Genomic DNA, 18845 nt, shown 5'->3' with positions numbered 1-18845 from the left:
TAGCCAGTTCTGACTTCTGGAGACCACCTTTGTTCTTTGCTTGCCAACCCCTTCCTTCCTCACAAGCGCTCCAACCTCTTCCATCGTCATACTTTCTTGTTTCCCTTCTATAAAGTCTCTTATGGGGCGCCTGGGTGGCTCAGTCGGTTAAGCGTCTGACTTCGGCTCAGGTCATGATCTCACGATTCGTGAGTTCTAGCCCCACATTGGGCTCTGTGCTGACAGCTCAGAGCTTAGGGACTGCTTCAGATTCTGTCTGTCTGTCTGTCTCTCTCTCTCTCTCTCTCTCTCTCTCTCTCTGCCCCTTCCCAACTCACACTCCATCTGTCTCAAAAATAAATAAACATTAAACAATTTTATAAGGTGCTTTATGATTCCGTTGGGCCCATCTGCACGATGCAGGATAATCTCCCCATCTCAGGATCCTAACTTACTACATCTGTAGATACCTTTGCCATATAAGGTACACTCACAGGCTCCAGAGATGAGGATGTGGACATCTTTTAGGGGTGAGGGTCATTTCTTGAGCTTTAGCAGACCTGATAATAGCTAAAAATGTTTTTATTTTTTCTCCATGCTTCATTGATAATCGGGCTTGGTATAGAATTCTAAGTTCATGATCATTTTTTTTTCTCAGAACTTTGGAAATAGAGTTTCATTATCTTTTAGCTGGAAAGAAGTTTGATACCAATCTGATTCTTATTCCTCGGTGTATGACTTGAAATTTTCCCTCTCTCTAAGCTTCTGAGATCTTTTGCTTATATTAAATACTACAAATGGCTTAAACTGAGTGTAAACTTAATGTGTGAAGTGTCCAGTTAAGTGTGATTAATGTCCGCAAGCATGCCTCCAACATGACTGTTAACGTTTGCAAAGTGGTTTCCAAATTGTAGGTCCCTGAAGAGGAGTAAGAAGGAATAAATAGAATAGGACAGAAAATTTCACAGAGCCGTCCTACAGTAGTTATACACATTGTTCCCCAAAACGTGTTTCCCTTGTATATGTGTGGTGTGTTAAAACTTTCCAAAACCTTCCAAAATTTAGCTTGTATTCATTTAGTGTCTGAAATAGAGGCTGACGTTCTCACATTAAAAATTATGTTAAGAATGAAATGTGTTTGAGGGGAACATTCCTACCTAGTTTTAGTTTAATGTTTTCAATCACAATTTTCTTCGTTGCTTTATGACAAAATTTAGGGCGAGTAGTAAGCATGTGGTTAACTTTGCGGCAGGAGGTGAAGGCGTGTTCTAAAGCGGCTTGTCTCAAGCCCCTGTTTGTTGTCAGATGGAAATGCCGGGTGTAGGCTGCCGTGGCTCATACTTGGGATCTGGCCTGAAAGACGTGTTTTTACCCTCAACAAACATCATCTTTGTTAGAATATCTGGAGTCCGTGTAGCCACAGAAAGGTCTTTTCTTCTCCCTTAGAAACGTTTTCTTTCTTGTGCTTGTTTCACAAATAGTTTAAAGTAGAGCTGCCTTCCACTTTTCTGTTTCAGTTTGTTGCAAGAATGTATGAGGCACCACCTAACTCGCCTGGTGTGCTTGAGAACTGTAAAATAATAATGAAATCTTGGAGTAGATAAGTTTAATCTATGAGGACTGAAGCCGCCGTTAATTCCCAGGGCCGGACTAACTGTCTAACAAATGGTAAAGTACTTCTTAAGTTGGAATAGGTGATTTGTATATAGTAGTCCTGTCAGAATGTCCGCTTTGAGGTTTGTTCTGTTGGACTGAATTTGAAATTTAATGACTGTGAATGACTTGTTCATTACAACGTGGGGTTAATTGAGTGAGAGATACTCAGCTACATTGCCTGCTTTTAAAAAATGTCTTTCAGGAGGATGCTTGGTTCTTAGAAGTTCTTGTGTTTAAAGGGAATTAGAAGGCTTCTGGAAATGTTAGAGTTGTCACTTTTTGAAATGCTTCATAAGATGCGATAGCTGTCATTATCTTCCACAAATTTGTGCCCAGATAGGTTTTACTGTATACTTGCGTGTTTAATCCAGTGGCTCTCTATTTTTACTGCTTAAAACATGCCTTTTTTCTTTGCAACATTGCTGCCTTAGATGTGAAGTCAATAAAAATAATTTTATTTCATCTGGCTTGAATAATGTAATAGAGGTTTTTTAAATTAAGTAATGACATGTGATGTAGGTGCCGAATAACACAACTGTCATTGTTTAATAGGTGCCTGGAACTTTGTGTACACTTGCACACAGACACAAGGCAGCTGTTGATAACCCTTTGTCTTCAATGTTTTAGGGCAAATTCTTTGTTCTTGCAATGGAATTTCTAAATAAGCTTTCAGAATGAAATCAAAGGGAGGATTCTAGTGCAATTCTTCATAAACTTCTCAACTATAGATCAGACACTATGATGCATAATTCAACTATAGTGAATTCTGCAGAGGGATATTAACTTCCTACTCTAAAGATGGTTACCTCACAAGGTGGATTATTAAATAATGTCTTTGCACTCCATGTTGGGAACAATTGGCATTTACATTTAGTCTCTTCTAGGAAGCAGGTTTGGCTATATTTTATAAAATTAGTATGCCTTTAAATTCACGCTTTTTTTAGAACACATTTGTCAGCATTACAGAATTTTCTCTCCACAAGGAAATACAAGGACAAGAAAGTTCTAAAGGAATTTAAAGATTTAGAACTTACTTTATTTGGTTTAGAGCCAAGTCAACTACTCTAACCATGTTTAAAGTACATGATTTTTCTCTCCTGAAATTAGGATACAATTTCATCCAATTTCAATATGACCTCTATTACGTGGTTAGGTTTTTTCCTTTTTGGAAATCTCTAGACTGGAGATGATCCCTGGAAAGCTTTATATTTTATAATTTGCCACAATGATGGGTTCTTGGGATACTTTGCATCTTCTCAACTCTGTACTGTTTTCAGTTCTTGCCTTTATACTTTTAAGCCTTTCATTGTTAAGTAGGAAAGACGGTTGAGACTCCTATGACTGTAGCAGCAATGAAGGTCTGATATAGAATACATTCAAAGAAAGCACTCATCCATTGAATTTGGCCTGATCACCGTAGATATTCATGCTTCGTTGTTCTGATAATGGAAGTGGAATTTAGTAAGTGGTCAACTTTCCTAGTTTGAGTTTAATTTTTTTAAATTTGCTTTCCCTACCCTTTTGGAGAAATGTGAGTGTAATGTTGTAAAACTGGGCAACAGAAGAGGGAAAAGGAATTGACAGAGGTCCCTAAGTCTAGACTAGGGTAATGAATATATAATTGAGTTGATTATCGCAGACTTTTGACTGCATTAGTTCACTGTGAAGATCTAGTCTGCATTTTTGTTATTTTATTGAACCATTCTATTATTTATTCACATTTCCCCCAGAGGAGAGCGTATTGACAGTCTGAGAAAAGCAGTGACATAAACATTTTTTCCCAAATAAAGTTTTAAAAATTGACAAATTCCCATTTTTTTCCAATTTTTCCTATTATATTGATGATCTCATTGGCCTAAATCCCCAGAGGTGAAATTGTTAGGTAAAGGACATGCCTGTTTTTAAGATTCTGGGGACATATTATCAAATTGCTTTCCAGAAAGGTAAGTCTCCCCCAGAGTAAGCTACTGCAGATTTCCCCACACTCTTTGTCAACATTGAGTAACATCAGTGCATTTTTTGTCAGTCTGAGATAAGTACAAAGATATTTTAAAACTTGTATTTCTTGAGTTTCTAATAAGTTTGATTTTTTTTCCATTCCTTGGCTTTTAAATTTAGATTTTATTTTTATCAGAGCTATACTTGGTTTAAAGATTCAGCAGTCTGTATGACTTATTTTGAAAAATAGCTGACTTCCATACTCCTCCCTCCCCACAGCCCACCTCACAGAAGTAACCACCTTTCTCTCCCAGGCTGATTCGTTTTCTGTTTTCTTCCATAGTGCTAGAGAGCAAGCCTGGATTGCCACTTCCTGCTTCCACAGTCGCAGGCAGTATGTGTTGGTTTCCTGCTCTGGAGGGCGAAGATGTGCTTTTCTTCCCCACACCTAACCTCTTCTGTATGCATGCGCATCCCCTTCGGTCTCAGGGAGTTGACTCCTTTCATCATCACCTTTCTTGGGTCCAACCCCACCCTTCCCTCTCCTCAGGAGCCACCATTTGCTGGGCCTTTGAGGGAGGGGGTTTGAAGAATCCCTGTAGAGTCACTTCAGTGTTTCCAGAGGAATGAATATGAAAGTGTGTGTTGTGTGTGCCATCTTTCACTGCAAGTCCTTTCTTGTGTCTTTATTACTATTTTTCTTTCTTGTGTCTTTAGCGGTCATTTTTATAAAATAATCCTTAAAATTACGGGCTATGGAGTCATGACTGTCTGGATTTGAGTCCCAGTTTTGCTCTTTAGTAGTTTTGTGACCTTAGACAGTGGGCTAAATCTCCAGGCCTCATATGCTACCTATGGTAGGGTGTCGTGGTGAGACATAAACGGGATAAGGGATGTAAAGAGCTTTTCACAGTACCTGCTGCCAGGCAGTATCGTCCTGTCTGCCAGGGAGTTAGTGAGAGCACAGATGCGGTTGTGGCTGTTATTGTTACTCTTGTGAATTTCTTGCTCATGGCCATTGCCCACATTTCCAATGGAGTGCTTGTCTTTTTCTTCGTGAGAAGAGGTTCCTTTGACATAGCCTGTCCCTAGTCTTTTGTTTTTCTTTATGGTACTTGGGATGTGTCATCATATGCATGCTATTTCATGTCGTGATCTCTACCACTCTTATCAGATTTGTATTTTTCAGGGATACCTGGTGGTGGTAAGAAAAAAGGGTATGTGTGCAGCAGAATTGGAGATTAGCATAGTAATTGGGGCATTTGATGAGGGAGGACCTCAGGGGCCAAATGAAGGAGTGATTATTTTCATCATGTAGGAGAAATAATTTTTCTAACTCCTGAAGTGTATCTTAACACTGTTTATTTATTTATTTAAAAAAAAAATTTTTTTTTTTTAACGTTTATTTATTTTTGAGACAGAGAGAGACAGAGCTTGAACGGGGAGGGTCAGAGAGAGGGAGACACAGAATCCGAAACAGGCTCCAGGCTCCGAGCTGTCTGCACAGAGCCTGACGCGGGGCTCGAACTCACGGACCACGAGATCATGACCTGAGCCGAAGTCGGACGCTTAACCGACTGAGCCACCCAGGCGCCCCTTAACACTGTTTATTTTGTGGACAGATTACCTCAATTTGTAAAAGCATTCTTGAATGTTCTTCTCATCATATACCCAGATGGGTTTCATCTGAAAACTCTGAGCTTTCGGTTTGTTTCAACTTCAACACTTGTTTCTCCGAAATTAGATCCAAAATTGATTCTTGAGGGATAAGATTTATCATCTCCTCTAAGTTAATGCCATGTTAATAAATTTACTTTCTTTTGAATATCATATATACTACTGAAATGGTAGATATGTTGATATTTCAAAGCCGTAGTTACAGATAATTAACTCAGCCTTTTAAGTTTATTTGATTTTGCTAGTTTGTCCTTTTAGGCAATATTGATTTATTGTTTATTTTTTGTTTTATCTTAGGTTTCTAATTAATTAACTTTATGGTTTTTTAAATAACAGTTCATCTGAACTTGTTCTCTCCGCAGATTCGGACCAGGATGTAGCCCTCAAACTTGCCCAGGAGCGAGCCGAAATAGTTGCTAAATATGACAGAGTAAGTATTCAGATTTACTCTTTGAGTCTGTTTTATCAGAAAAAACATATAAATAGAAATGGATTTGTTTTTTGGAGAGCTTGAATTACAGAAGCAGTTTATTTATTTCATGTGACCTTTGAAGTCATCTTTATTCTCTCTTCTTCCCTCTGCTCCACCCACCCTGGTCTCTTGCTCTTCTCCCTACACACTGAGCTTTGCGCTGGCCATTTTTTCTGCCCAGAACATTGTATCCTAGATAGTCTCAGACCTCATTGCCTCACTTTTTTCCGATCTTTACCCAGATGCTACCTTCTTAGTGAGATCTTCTCTGACCACACTGTGTAATAGCAAGTACCCCCTCCTTCCCCAGCTATCTGGGTCCCTGTTCTCTCCTTTCTCTTTCACCACAGCACTTATGTCAGCATACTTTATATTACACTTACTTTGTTTTTCGTCTACTCTCACTCCTAGAATGTAAATGGAGGGTAAGAATACCTTTTGTTTGATTTACTCTTATATTCTAAATATCTAGAATAGTTTCTGACTCATGCTAGGTATTCAATAAATATTTGAATATGTTAGTATATAAAATTAAATACCCATTTTATTTATAATTTATGTGTGGTATTAAAATTTTAACACGGATCTGAAAATTTGAACTTATACATTATATATAATCTCCATTAGCATTTTATCTCTTTGTTAGTTATGAAATCTGGTTTTTGATACTTTAGAAAATCACAGTTGTTGACAGTTCACATGTCTTCTCATTATTACGTTACCTCTTGAGATCTGTAATGGGTTGTAGGCAGTGATTTATAAACGTCATGTTTTATATTTATATCACTTGCATGTAATTTCATATCTGTTGCTTTTGGTTATTTGTGAGAATAACAGGAGCATCAAATTATAGAAAGTCATCTGGACTGTGCCCTGCCCCCAGGGAGGCATACAGGCGGTGCTCAACTTAACAGCTATGTTCCCACAGTTCGTTTTTAAATTGGTTGTTTGGAACAACCTGACACAAATTCCCATTATTGTGAATAGATTTTAGTGTGATCTATGAAAAACCCAATTAATTTATTTAACTGCTTAACTAACTTAAAATCAGTAGAACTGTCATTCATTCATGTTTGTATGAATTTTTTTTCCATGCAGTTAACACTTAGTGACTGGGCTAGCCGTTGTACAGTCATTGATAAAATATATGCAGATGGAGGGGTCCACAAGACAGTTGGGTATTGAGTCTGAAATGTGATGGGTTGGTGTAGACATTTGGGGTTCCTACTAATCAGTGCTAGTTCACGGCCTCACAAGTACAGTGAGAAGAGCAGTGGGCTGAGGGCGGGGCTCTGGGCACACTGAGAGGCATCTGTGAAGACCCATCAAAAGAAGAGTTGGATGGTATGGGGAGAGCCAAGAGAGGCTGGTGTCATGGAGGTTGAGGCATGGGGAATGTGCAACACTGACGGGCACACCGAGCAGAGTCCTCTAGATAAGAACCGAGCAGTGTCCACTGGATTGGACAATGGAAGATCATTTTTGACCTTGGCAAGAATCATGTCCAGGCTGATGTATCTATGAAGTAAAGAAGTAGAGAGACAAGGTGGATAGCTTACTGTTCTGAGAAGTTTGGATGAGAAGGCAAGAACGAGTTTTTTTCCAAGATAGGTCGATTCAAAAACATTGAAGTTTGGCAGTTCCTTCCCGAGTGGCTTTCTTGCCCTTCGTTGCTCCCACGTCCCCAGTTGGCTTCTCACAGGAACCCAGGTCTGATAAGTCAGGGCTTAGCCTGTACCTAGGAAATGGTGATTCTATTACCAAAAGTCGTTTTTTTTTAAAGTTAATTTAGGGTGATAATGCCTCATTTCTAGCTCTTTATAAAAAATAACTCTTGTGGCCTTTTTATTCTGAATAATTATTCAGTTTTATAAATTCCCAGTAATACCCTTTGTTCCCTATTACAGGGACGAGAAGGTGCAGAGATTGAACCTTGGGAGGATGCTGATTACCTTGTTTACAAAGTCACGGACAGATTTGGCTTTTTACAGTAAGTTGTATCGATTGAAAGTTAACTTTTTATTATGATGTTTCTATGGTGACCCATTATATTGATTTTCTTTATTTTTAATAGCCCTGCTATGAAGGAGATGCCTGGACTGGTCCTGCAGTGTGCTTTTTGTTATTAAATTCCTAGCATTTTTAACCTCTATGATTAAAATTGAACTACAGTTAAGAATACAATTTTTAATATTTGTTGTATTTTAGTAGGGACATAAAGTGCAATAAATGAGTTGTATCAATAATTTAGCAGAATTAAATGGAAATGAATAACACTTTGTATTTCAGAAATAATTACAAAACATTTCATTTTATGTAAATGCGTTTTAAAAATAATTAGCAATTAGAACTTTAGTGTTATGCAGCCTAAATATGAGCAATGAAAAGAAATGCTGTTGATCTTTCCTATAGTTATAAATGTCTCCATGTTATTGCTTCTCAAAATTAATTCCATTTATCCTGAGTATGTTATGTAAACAGTTGAGGGAGGTCTAGACTACTATAAAGTAAAGTGGCTGAAGTGGTTTTGACTCTTGGAAACATCTCACTAATGATGAGAATCTGCCTGTTCTGGTTCTGGCATTGTTTAGGCAGATTCCTACAGGCTGGAGACTCCTCATCATCTCTACAGTTTGTTTGGTTCCATCCAATTTAGTGATTAATTTCTCGTTCAAATTTATTTTTTTCCCACTCTGATTTATTATAAAGAGGAAGAGCCAGGGTTTTTCAATTTATGGTACATGATTACATTTTGGAGAAAAAATGTAATTTCTTGATAGTTCATAGGAGCAACTTGTAGTCCTCAGACTTTGTTTTCTCCTTCTGTTGAGTTTTCTTGCATTTAGAAAGTATTTTTTTGTATCATGTTTTTCTTTAGGTTGAGCAAGCAAACAAATTAACAGAAACAGTTCTGGGAGTTGGAGAATGTGCCCTTTCTTGTGGCTTTGCTGCTCTCAGATAACACTTTTAAAAAAATTTTTTTTTCAACGTTTTTTATTTATTTTTGGGACAGAGAGAGACAGAGCATGAACGGGGGAGGGGCAGAGAGAGAGGGAGACACAGAATCGGAAACAGGCTCCAGGCTCCGAGCCATCAGCCCAGAGCCTGACGCGGGGCTCGAACTCACGGATCGCGAGATCGTGACCTGGCTGAAGTCGGACGCTTAACCGACTGCGCCACCCAGGCGCCCCTCTCAGATAACACTTTAGTGCCTCATCTATAAAGCAGAATCAGTAACTGCTCTGCGTACCTAGAGTATAGTTGAAGCTTTGAAAAAGTGAAATGATAGAGTACTATATAAAGGTGTGGACAAATTTAAGGTGTTATTATTATACCTAATGACATTAGCATAACCAGAGTGTTCTCCTGAGTAGTTACAATTAGAAGACTCTGAACTTCAACAGACTGACAGAGCAATGTTTAACTATGATGAAATACTGTTCTCAAATTAAACCCTCACTTCTTTTTTTTTTTTTTAATAAATCAAACTTAGCCACAAATGTGTCAGGAAATGATTGCATGTTTGTGTGGGTTAGTGTGCAGAACCGAGGTATGTGACTGAAGGATAATTTGCACATTTAGCCCTGTCAGGATCAGTAGGTCCCAAAATTGCCTGCACGTTAGAATCAGCTGGGAATTAAAAATAAATAAATTTCTGGGCTCTATCCCAGATTTTGATTCAGAAGGTGAAATATAACTCAGCTGATTTTGACCTCCTTTGTGTATTTTGCATATTGTATATACAATATATTGGAAGTGAACCACTGTAAGAGATGTTTGTATCATAAAATGGTCTAATGTAATACTAACTACATATGAAAGAAACTGCATTCCAAAAGGATCTAATAATTACCTAAAACCTCATTTCTCATTGCTTGAAACAACATGTTTAGTCAGTCAATAATTTATCTTAATAATATTAGCCAGTATTCATTGAGCACTTACTGTGTGCCAGGCACTGTTTTAAGCCTTTTACATGGATAACTCTTTGATTCCTTTCAAAAACTCCTTGGGATAGGCGCTCTTATTTATCCTTTTTTTTTTTTTTTAATTTTTTTTTTTTTTAACGTTTATTTATTTTTGAGACAGAGAGAGACAGAGCATGAATGGGGGAGGGTCAGAGAGAGAGGGAGACACAGAATCCGAAACAGGCTCCAGGCTCCGAGCTGTCAGCCCAGAGCCCGACGCGGGGCTTGAACTCACGGACCGTGAGATCATGACCTGAGCCGAAGTCGGCTGCTTAACCGACTGAGCCACCCAGGCGCCCCTTATTTATCCTTTTTTTAGATGAAACTGAAGCAGAAAGAAGTCGGCCAACTGGCCCACGTTGTGTTGACAGTAGGTGTCCAATGAGGGATGTAGTTTTGCAGCAGGGCCTGTCTTCCGGATTGTGCATCACCACCCTCCTGTGTGTTCAGTAAGAGAAACACAGAAGTGCCTTGAGATGCCTAGAAAGAAAATCGAAAGGGGAAAAGAAGGGCCTAAAGAGGACACCGTTGAAAGCGACCGCTTGTGTGAAGGTATAGTTGGATAGCTCAGTTCACCACTCCTCGGAAAATGAAGCCAACTGGTACCGGTTCTCATACGATCACGCTCACTTTTTAAATTTATACTGTGATGCAGTTTTGAAGCATCCAGCGCAAATGAAAATAATGAAGCATAGAAATGGATTTTAGTGTAATGTTAGGCTTTATTACATTTCACCAAAGTCATAGATTTTTTGTTACAACGCCTAATTTAAGTAAGACGCTTTCTCTAGAGGTTGCTGCTGGTGCCTTTCATTGCTTATCACTGTAGCCTGAAGAAGTGTTTTTGCACTATTGAATAAAGTCCCTTGGTCTAGGTATTTAGACACTGCGTTCTGTCACACCTTGATCAAAGAGCATTTCTTTCTGCTGTTTTAGTTCTTTGCAATTTTGATTGGTTCTGCGGTGAATTCAGGTTGTGTCAGTGTCAATACAGTACAATAGCCAGAAGTCACTTTGTAATCTTCTTTGAAGGCTGCTGACTTCATATCTAATTACAGTTTTAGTGACTTAAATTACTTGCTATGATATGTGAAGAAGGCATGTATTTGTATTCACAAGTACAGTATAGGACTAACGTGGTTTTATAATAGATTTCACAATAAATATAAAAACTGTTGCCAAACCAGCCTGGCTCGATGCTGCAACAGGAAGGTCTTTGTTTAGTATTCAGAGATGGGGGTTAGCCCTGGTCTGCGTCCCTGCGACAGGGTTACATCCGGAGAATGGAGAAATCAAGCTTAGTGAAGAGTTAGAGAACTTGCAACATTTGTATCAAAAGTAGTCACCACTCCTCTGTTTAGTGAAGAATGCTTGGAATTTGGACATGATAGATCGAGCTTTTAGGTCATAGTTATTAATAGAATTAGAAGGAAATTGTATCAAAAATAAAGATAAAATTAATGTGAAGCTTTAGATTTTTAACTAATCAAAATGTGTATATAAAGTTTAGCAGATTGTCTGTATTTTAATATGACTACATAAATATTTGGAAACCAAAATAAAGGTGTTTTTGTTTTCATAGGACATCTGTTTTGATGACAAGAGCTTGAGAACTTTTCTACCCGTCCGATCCTTTTGATGAGAGTAAATCTAAATTTAGACAAAATTTACTTCAAAACAAAATTTAGTCAATATATTTAACTTACAGATTTTAACAAGTGTTAAGTTGCCAAATGAAAGTTTATCTCACAGAAATATGCCAAAAATTACAGTCACATACACTCTAGTTAATAATTCTTTTAAGTTTAAAACAGATGAAAATAGATGCAGTTAAGGCCCCTCTCTTTCCAGGGATGACTGTGTTGTTTTTTATTTGCTGTGTTTCTATGAGGCATAGCTTCTTGCTGTCAGCTTGGTGTTTTCTTTAAGCAACTTCTGTGTGTCTCATTCATAGAGGACAAACCTTTGTTTTGCTTTGTTTTGAAGTTTGTCTACTTATTTTGAGAGAGGGGGAGAGAGAGCACAGGCGAGCAGGGGAGAGGCAGACGGAAAGGGAGAGAGAATTCCAAGCAGGTTACACCCTCTGCGCCCACCGAGATGCCCACCGAGATGCGGAGTTCAGTCCCACAGCTGTGAGATCATGACCTGAGCTGATATCAAGAGTCAGACGCTCGACTGACTGAGCCAACTAGGTGCCCCCAAACCTTTGTTTTTTAAAGTAGGGGTAGGCAAACATTTTCTGTGAGGAGCCAGATAGTAAATATTTTTGGCTTTGTGGACCGCATGATCTTTGTCATAACTCTTCAACTCTACTGTCGTGGCATGAAAACAAGCACAGACAATACATGAATGAGCATGGCGGTGTTCCGTTGAACCTTTCTTTACTCACGAGAGCGGGCCGTGGACCAGATTTGATCCTGGGGCTGTAGTTTGTTGACTGAAGGAATACTCTGCCCTCATGCAGATTTTGGTCTTTCTTCTACTTGATGGATATTTAGGTGCCAGATAAAGATGCACAGATGCATGCGGCATGGGGTCACCGTTTTTTCGTACACTGACTCAGCAGCGTGTAGTGTACTCCTTCCTTACACCTGCCAGCTGCTGTGCCTGAGGCTGGTGCCGTGACTCACATCTGTATCCTAGACATTGTGTGTAGCTTTCGGTTCGGCAGCAATCCCCTCCTTGCTTTTTCCTTGGAAGGCTGTGAAAATTAATGCTTGCCGTCACAGAGATTTGAAGAGGAAAAGTTCTGTGGAGATCAGTGCTGCGCACACAGCAGATTTCGTATAAAAAGTGTCAGGTATGGAGTAATAGCGCAAGAAAATCCATTGTAGGAAAACTTGACCACATTCTTGCTCTTTCGTCCATCTAAGGAGTTTCAAGACTGTTTTCACAATTCAGCGTACAGCAGGTATGGGGGGAATGGACCTCATCATAAATAAAGCCACATATGACAAACCCACAGCTAACATCATACCCGGTGGTTAGAAGCTGAGGCTTTTCCTGCAGAAACAAGACAGAGATGCCCACTTTTGCCACTTTTATTCACATAGTACTGGAAGTTCTAGTGAGCACAGTTAGACGAGAAAGAGAAATAAAAGGCATCCAACCTGGAACAGAAGAAGTAAAGCTATCTCTTTTTGCAGATGATAGGATCTTATATATAGAAAACCTGAGACTCCACCAAAGAATTGTTGAAACTGATAAGTGAATTCAGTAAAGTTGCAGGATACAAAATCAATATATAAATTAGTTGCATTTTTATTTTTATTTAAAAAAATTTTTTTTAACGTTTTATTTATTTTTGAGACAGGGAGAGACAGAGCATGAACAGGGGAGGGTCAGAGACAGGGAGACACAGAATCTGAAACAGGCTCCAGGCTCTGAGCTGTCAGCACAGAGCCCGACGCGGGGCTCGAACTCACGGACCGAGAGATCATGACCTGAAGTCGAAGTCGGCCACTTAACCGACTGAGCCACCCAGGCACCCCTAGTTGCATTTTTATATATGAGTGCCAGATGAATGCAAATGCAACTAGTTTTTATATACTAGTAAAAACTATCAAAAAGAGAAGAAAATAATCCTGTTTATAAGTGCATAAAAAAATAAGATAGAAGATCTAGGAATCAGTTTAACCAAGGAGAAAAAGAATTACACTCTGAAAACTCTAAGATGTTGATGAAAGAAATGGAAGATGACACAAATAAATGGAAAGAAATTCCGTACTCATGGATTGGAAGAATTAATTTTGTTGAAATATCCATACTAACCAAAGCTATCTACAGATTCAGTATACTGTCTATCAAAATTCCAGTGGCATGTTTCACAGAAATAGTACATGGACATTCCTAAAACGTGTATGGAGCCACAAAAGACCGAAATAGCTAAAGCAGTCTTGAGAAAGAAGAGCAAAGCTGGAGGCATCACACTTCATGATTTCAAAGTATATTACAAAGCTCTAGTAGTCAAAACATTATGGTATAGCCACAAAAATAGAGACATAGAGCATTGGAACAGACATGAGAGTCCAGAAAGAAACCTACGCGTGTATGGTCATTTAATTTACTACAGTAGGGAAAGGACAATTTCTTTAATAAGTGGCAGTGGGGGCACTGGGCAGCCACAGGCAGCAGAATGAGTGGATTAAAGGCTTGAATGTAAGACCTGAAACCATAAAGCTTCTAGAAGAAAACATAGGCACAAAGCTCCTTGACATTGGTTTTGGCTGTGATTTTGTGGATCTGATACAAATAGCAGAGGCAACAAAAGCAAAAATAAACAAATGGGACTACATCACACCAAAAAGCTTTTGTACAGCATATAAAAAGGCAGCGCACCTGGGACGCCTGGGAAGCTCAGTCGGTTGAGCGTCCGACTTTGGCTCAGGTCGTGATCTTGCGGTTGGTGAGATCGAACCCCGCGTTGGGCTCTGTGCTGACAGCTCGGAGCCTGGCGCCTGCTTCGGATTCTGTGTCTCCCTCTCTGTCTGCCCCTCCACCGCTCATGGTCTGTCTCTCTCTCTGTCAAAAATAAATAAACCTTAAAAAAAAAATTTAAAAAAAGGCAATGCACCAAATGGGAGAAAGTATTTTCAAATTAGGTATCTGATAAGGGGTTAATATCCAAAATATATAAAGAACTCCTACAACTAAGTATCAAAACACAGTCAAATTAAATAATGGTCAAAGACCCTGAATAGACATCTTCCCAAAGAAGACATACAGATGGCTAACAGGTGCATGAAAAGATGGTTAACATCACCAATCATCAAGGCAATGCAAATTAAAATCACAATGAGATAATGAGATATCACCTCACACCTCACACCTCACACCTCAGTTAGAATAGCTATTATCAAAAAGACAAGAAGTAACAAGTGTTGGCAAGGATGTGGAAAAAAAGGGACCCTTGTGTACTGCTGGTAGGAACGTAAATTGGTGCGGCTACTGTGGAAAACAGTAGGGAGGTTCCTCAAAAAATTAAAAATAGAACTACAGTGTGATCCACCAATTCTACTTCTGGGTATTTATCCAAAGGGAAATCACAGTCTCAAAAGGATTTTTGTTTCCTGTGTTCACTGAAACATTATTTGCAATAGCCAAAACATGGAAACAACCTTAGTGTTCATTGATAGATGAATGGATAAAGAAAATGTGTGTATACACACACACACACACACACACACACACACACACACACACACACACAGGCATATTATTCAGCCACAAAAAAGAATGGAATTTTATCATTTATGATGACATGGATGGACCTTGAGGACATTAAGTGAAATAAATCAGATCGAGAAAGACAAATACTGTATGTTATCATTTATATGTGGAATTTGAAACAAACAAGCAACAAACAAACGAACTTACAAATACAGAGAACAGGTTGGTGGTTGCCAGAGGCCAGATGGGGGGATGGTGGCTGTGGGAGGTAGGCAAATGAGTGAATGTGATCGAAAGGTACAAATTTCCAGTTATAAGGTAGGTAAGTCCTGGGAATGTAGTGCACAGCATGGTGATGATAGTTAATATTTGTATATTTTAGAATTGCTAAGGGAGTAGATCTTAAAAGTTTTCATCACAAGGAAGAAAGCCAAAAACTTGTAACCGTGTGTGGTGATAGATGTTAACTTAATATAGTAATCATTTTGTAATATATGCATATGTCAAATTGTTGTGCATGAGTTCGAGCCCCGCATCAGCCTCTGTGCTTACAACTCAGACCCTGGAGCTGGCTTCAGATTCTGTGTCTCCCGCTCTCTTCTGCCCTTTTCCTACTTGTGTCTGTCTCTCTCGTTCTCAAAAATAAACATTAAAAAAAGAAAATTTAAAAAAATCACTATGTTGTACACCTAAAACTAGTGTAATGTTATGGTCAGTTATATCTCAAACAAAAAATTTAAGGAATAAATTTTAAAAATGCATATAAATAAAGGCTTGGTTAGTAGGAGTTCAATAACTATTTGGGGATATGATGGAGGTGCTGCATAGACAATCAGATCCTGGTGGGGTTGTGACAGGGCAAAAGGAAACAATGTAAAACATTGAGGTGGAGGGAGATCCTAGACCAAGTGTGTCTACTTTTGGAGTTTGCCTAAGACTTACTTTGGATATATGTATATATATCCAAACGTATATATATACGTATATATATCCAAATGTATATATATCCGTATATATATCCAAATATACATATATATATACATGTATTTATATCCACATATATATATAATCCAAATATATATGTATATATCCAAATATATATATGTGTATATATCTCCATGTGTGTGTATATATATATTTGGATTATATATACGTGTGTGTATATCCATGTGTATATATACATATACTTACACACACACACACACACACACACACACACACACACACACACACACACACACATTCATTCCTGCATGTCTCTGTCCCAGGGGTTTCAGTAGTATGGTTTGATGTTAAGATGGAGTGGGATGCTGAGGGCAGTCCTGTCTCATCTTGAATTTCACCAGTGCATTCTGTAGGACCTGCCCATACATGGTCCACACCATTCTGCAGACAAATACAAAACTTGGTTCTGATTCAGTGTTTAGAATAGGCACAGCAAAATATGTGGGTCTTGTTTAGTAAATAGAAGAACGCCACAGAAATGTACCCGGCACCTTCAGAGAACTCGTCCTTTGGTAGGCAGTCGGAGTTGGCACTTCATTTGCAGTCAGGAAGGTTCAAATAGGCAGTTACCAGGATCTGCTCACATCAGCTGCACGAGAAACTGCTGTTGCCCAGGGCAGCCCGCTCGCTCCAGAAACACCTGTCGTGGTGTGCTCAAAGGGTGCCAGATGTTCCTGTGCTTTCGGGACATCTCTGCTGACCCCTTCACCTAAGAAGTAGATTCCAGCGGCGTTGATAAGCCCTTTTCTGCCAACAGTTGAGGAACGGATGGATGCGCTTTTAAACCAGAAGTTACATGCTGTGCCATTCATACCTCAATGGCTGCAGGGATCAGGGACGTGTAGACTGTGAGCACATTGGAAGACATAAAAAACCCAAGGTGTGGACACTTGACACTTTTTTAAAAAAAGACTTTTCTATTAAATCCTCAGAGGTGTTTTTTCTTTTCTCGAGAGTTGGTTTCTCAGCCTCTTCCTCATCTTCTCCTGCATAATCTGAAGGTCTTGTCCATCTTCGTTTGAACCACAGGGTTCGATAGTTTTGAGCATCTCTGTATTAGGCTGAGTGACTGTGACTTAGTGAAAATGCTGGTTTTCTTATCTCTGAAATGAGGGGTTTGGACTGTCTCTCTACCACCTGTTTCAGCTATTACACTTTTTGTCAGTTCCATTGCTACATATTGGTTTGTGGTTCACCTAAGGACTCTTCAGAGTAGCAAGCCTGCCTTTGGAAATACTAGACTCTTGAATACTAATGTGTTGTGCTCTTAAAAATGGGATTTTGTGGTTCAAGAGAAATGAAGACAAGAATCTATGTTATCATTGCCAAGACATCAATACTGCTGAGGTAGCAATTGAAAGCACATAACTTTGTTATAGACAGTGCATTGTCTTTATACTTTGGGCAGTTAATACAAGAGTCTTAGCATGTTTTAGGTTAGGGGTGGTATCACAGAATTACAGTATCAGAAAAGTGAATTTGATCTTTTGTTGTACATTTAAAAATCTCATCCCCATTGAAGTTTTGGCAAGTGAAGCTTTCCTGATTTATAGAGTTAGATTTTTCTTTTCATTTAATTTTTTTTTTTTTAATGCTTCTTTATTTTGGTAGAGGGAGACAAAGTGCGAGCGGGGGAGGGTCAGAGAAAGAGGGAGACACAGAATCCGAAGCAGGCTCCAGGCTCTGAGCTATCAGCACAGAGCCCAACGCAGGGCTGGAACCCTCAAACTGTGAGATCATGACCTGAGCTGAAGTCGGACACTTGACTGACTGAGCCGCCCAGGTGCCCCTAGGTTTTTCTTTTTAATTCATCAATCTATCGGAGGAAGTTTTGTTTCCTTATACCTTTTTTTTTTTTTTTTTTTTTGCCAATCATTTGTTATAGGCCATGGTTTGAACCAGAGAGTTGAGGAGATGGTATAGAGTAGGGGGTCACCTTCAGCTCACTACCTGTTTCTGTAAACATTTTGCGGGACTAAAACTGCATGCCGTCTTCATATTGTCTATGTCTGCTCGCACGTTACAGCACCAGAGTTTAATAGTCACGAAAAAGACTGTATGGTCTGCAAAGCCTAATATATTTGCCGTTTAAATGGTTACCTTCACAGAAGAAGGTTCCTGCCCTCCTGTCTACAGCAGTGTTGTCCAGTAGGACTTTTTGGCAATTTTAAGACCATTCTTCCTATATACACACTATTCAAAACAGTAGCCTCTGTCAACATGACTGTCTTGCACTTGTACTGTGGCTGAATTTAACATTTAAGATTAAATAGCTACATGTGGCTAGAAATGACTGTCTTGGACAGTGTACGTCTAGAGATTTAAAGAGAGGGGCCATTGTGGTTACAAAATAGCCAGTTGTTTTATATTGAATTTGGTAGAGTGGAAGCTTATGTAGTTTGATCCGTTCTTGTGATGACAGATAAAAGGTCGTATATCATAGATACCTGTAGGTATATAATTTTTAAAAAGTTCACTGTGGAGGGTCCTGGGTGGCTCAGTTGGGTAAGTGTCCAATTTGATTTCAGCTTAGTTCACGATCTCACAGTTCATGGGTTCAAGCCCCACATCAGGCTCTGCACTAACAGCATGGAAACTGCTTGGAATTCTCTCTTTGCCTCTCTCTCTGCACCGCCCCCCCCCCCCCCCCACTCCCTGCTCACCCGTGCAAGCACTCTCTCTCTTGCTCGCTCTCTCTCTCTCAAATAAGCTTAAAAAATAAATAAATAAAAATAAAAAGCTACTGTGATCTCCACTGTTTCACATATACTGTTCTTCCTTTGCAGCGAGGAGGAGCTCCCATATCATAATGCGGCTATGGAACGGGTGAGTCCAGCTCCACATTTATTTATCGTTTCTAGTGAGTTATGTTTATCAGAGGGATAAAATCCACCACCTCTGTGATTTTGAGTGCCGGCTTATATGTAAATGGTACAGGCATTGTTCGAATTTGACCCAGAGTATACCACAGTAAGGAAGTA

General features: G+C 39.1%; 1 protein-coding gene and 1 long non-coding RNA gene across 8 annotated transcripts in view; one reads left to right on the top strand and one right to left on the bottom strand.

Moving 5' to 3' along the window:
- Window positions 1-18845, top strand: part of USP6NL (USP6 N-terminal like) — a 183583-nt gene that overhangs the window by 94333 nt on the left and 70405 nt on the right. For 2 of the 5 annotated variants that reach the window (XM_042991024.1, XM_042991025.1), the window contains exons 3-5: window positions 5613-5680; window positions 7630-7712; window positions 18651-18690. In XM_042991024.1, the coding sequence (XP_042846958.1) occupies window positions 5613-5680; window positions 7630-7712; window positions 18651-18690 (191 nt within the window). Of the gene's footprint in view, window positions 1-1568; window positions 1648-5612; window positions 5681-7629; window positions 7713-18650; window positions 18691-18845 lie in introns of those variants that run through there. The other 3 variants (XM_042991026.1, XM_042991027.1, XM_042991023.1) reach the window with 2 other exon arrangements.
- LOC122240216 overlaps window positions 1-18845 on the bottom strand; it is an 83288-nt gene that overhangs the window by 52624 nt on the left and 11819 nt on the right. For all 3 annotated transcript variants that reach the window (XR_006219599.1, XR_006219600.1, XR_006219601.1), the window contains exon 3: window positions 7282-7460. This is a non-coding gene — a long non-coding RNA (uncharacterized LOC122240216). The remainder of the gene's footprint in view (window positions 1-7281; window positions 7461-18845) is intronic.

Source organism: Panthera tigris, chromosome B4 (genome assembly GCF_018350195.1).
Source record: "Panthera tigris isolate Pti1 chromosome B4, P.tigris_Pti1_mat1.1, whole genome shotgun sequence".
Taxonomy (NCBI): Eukaryota; Metazoa; Chordata; class Mammalia; order Carnivora; family Felidae; genus Panthera; species Panthera tigris.
This window is presented reverse-complemented; position numbering and strand designations above follow the sequence as displayed.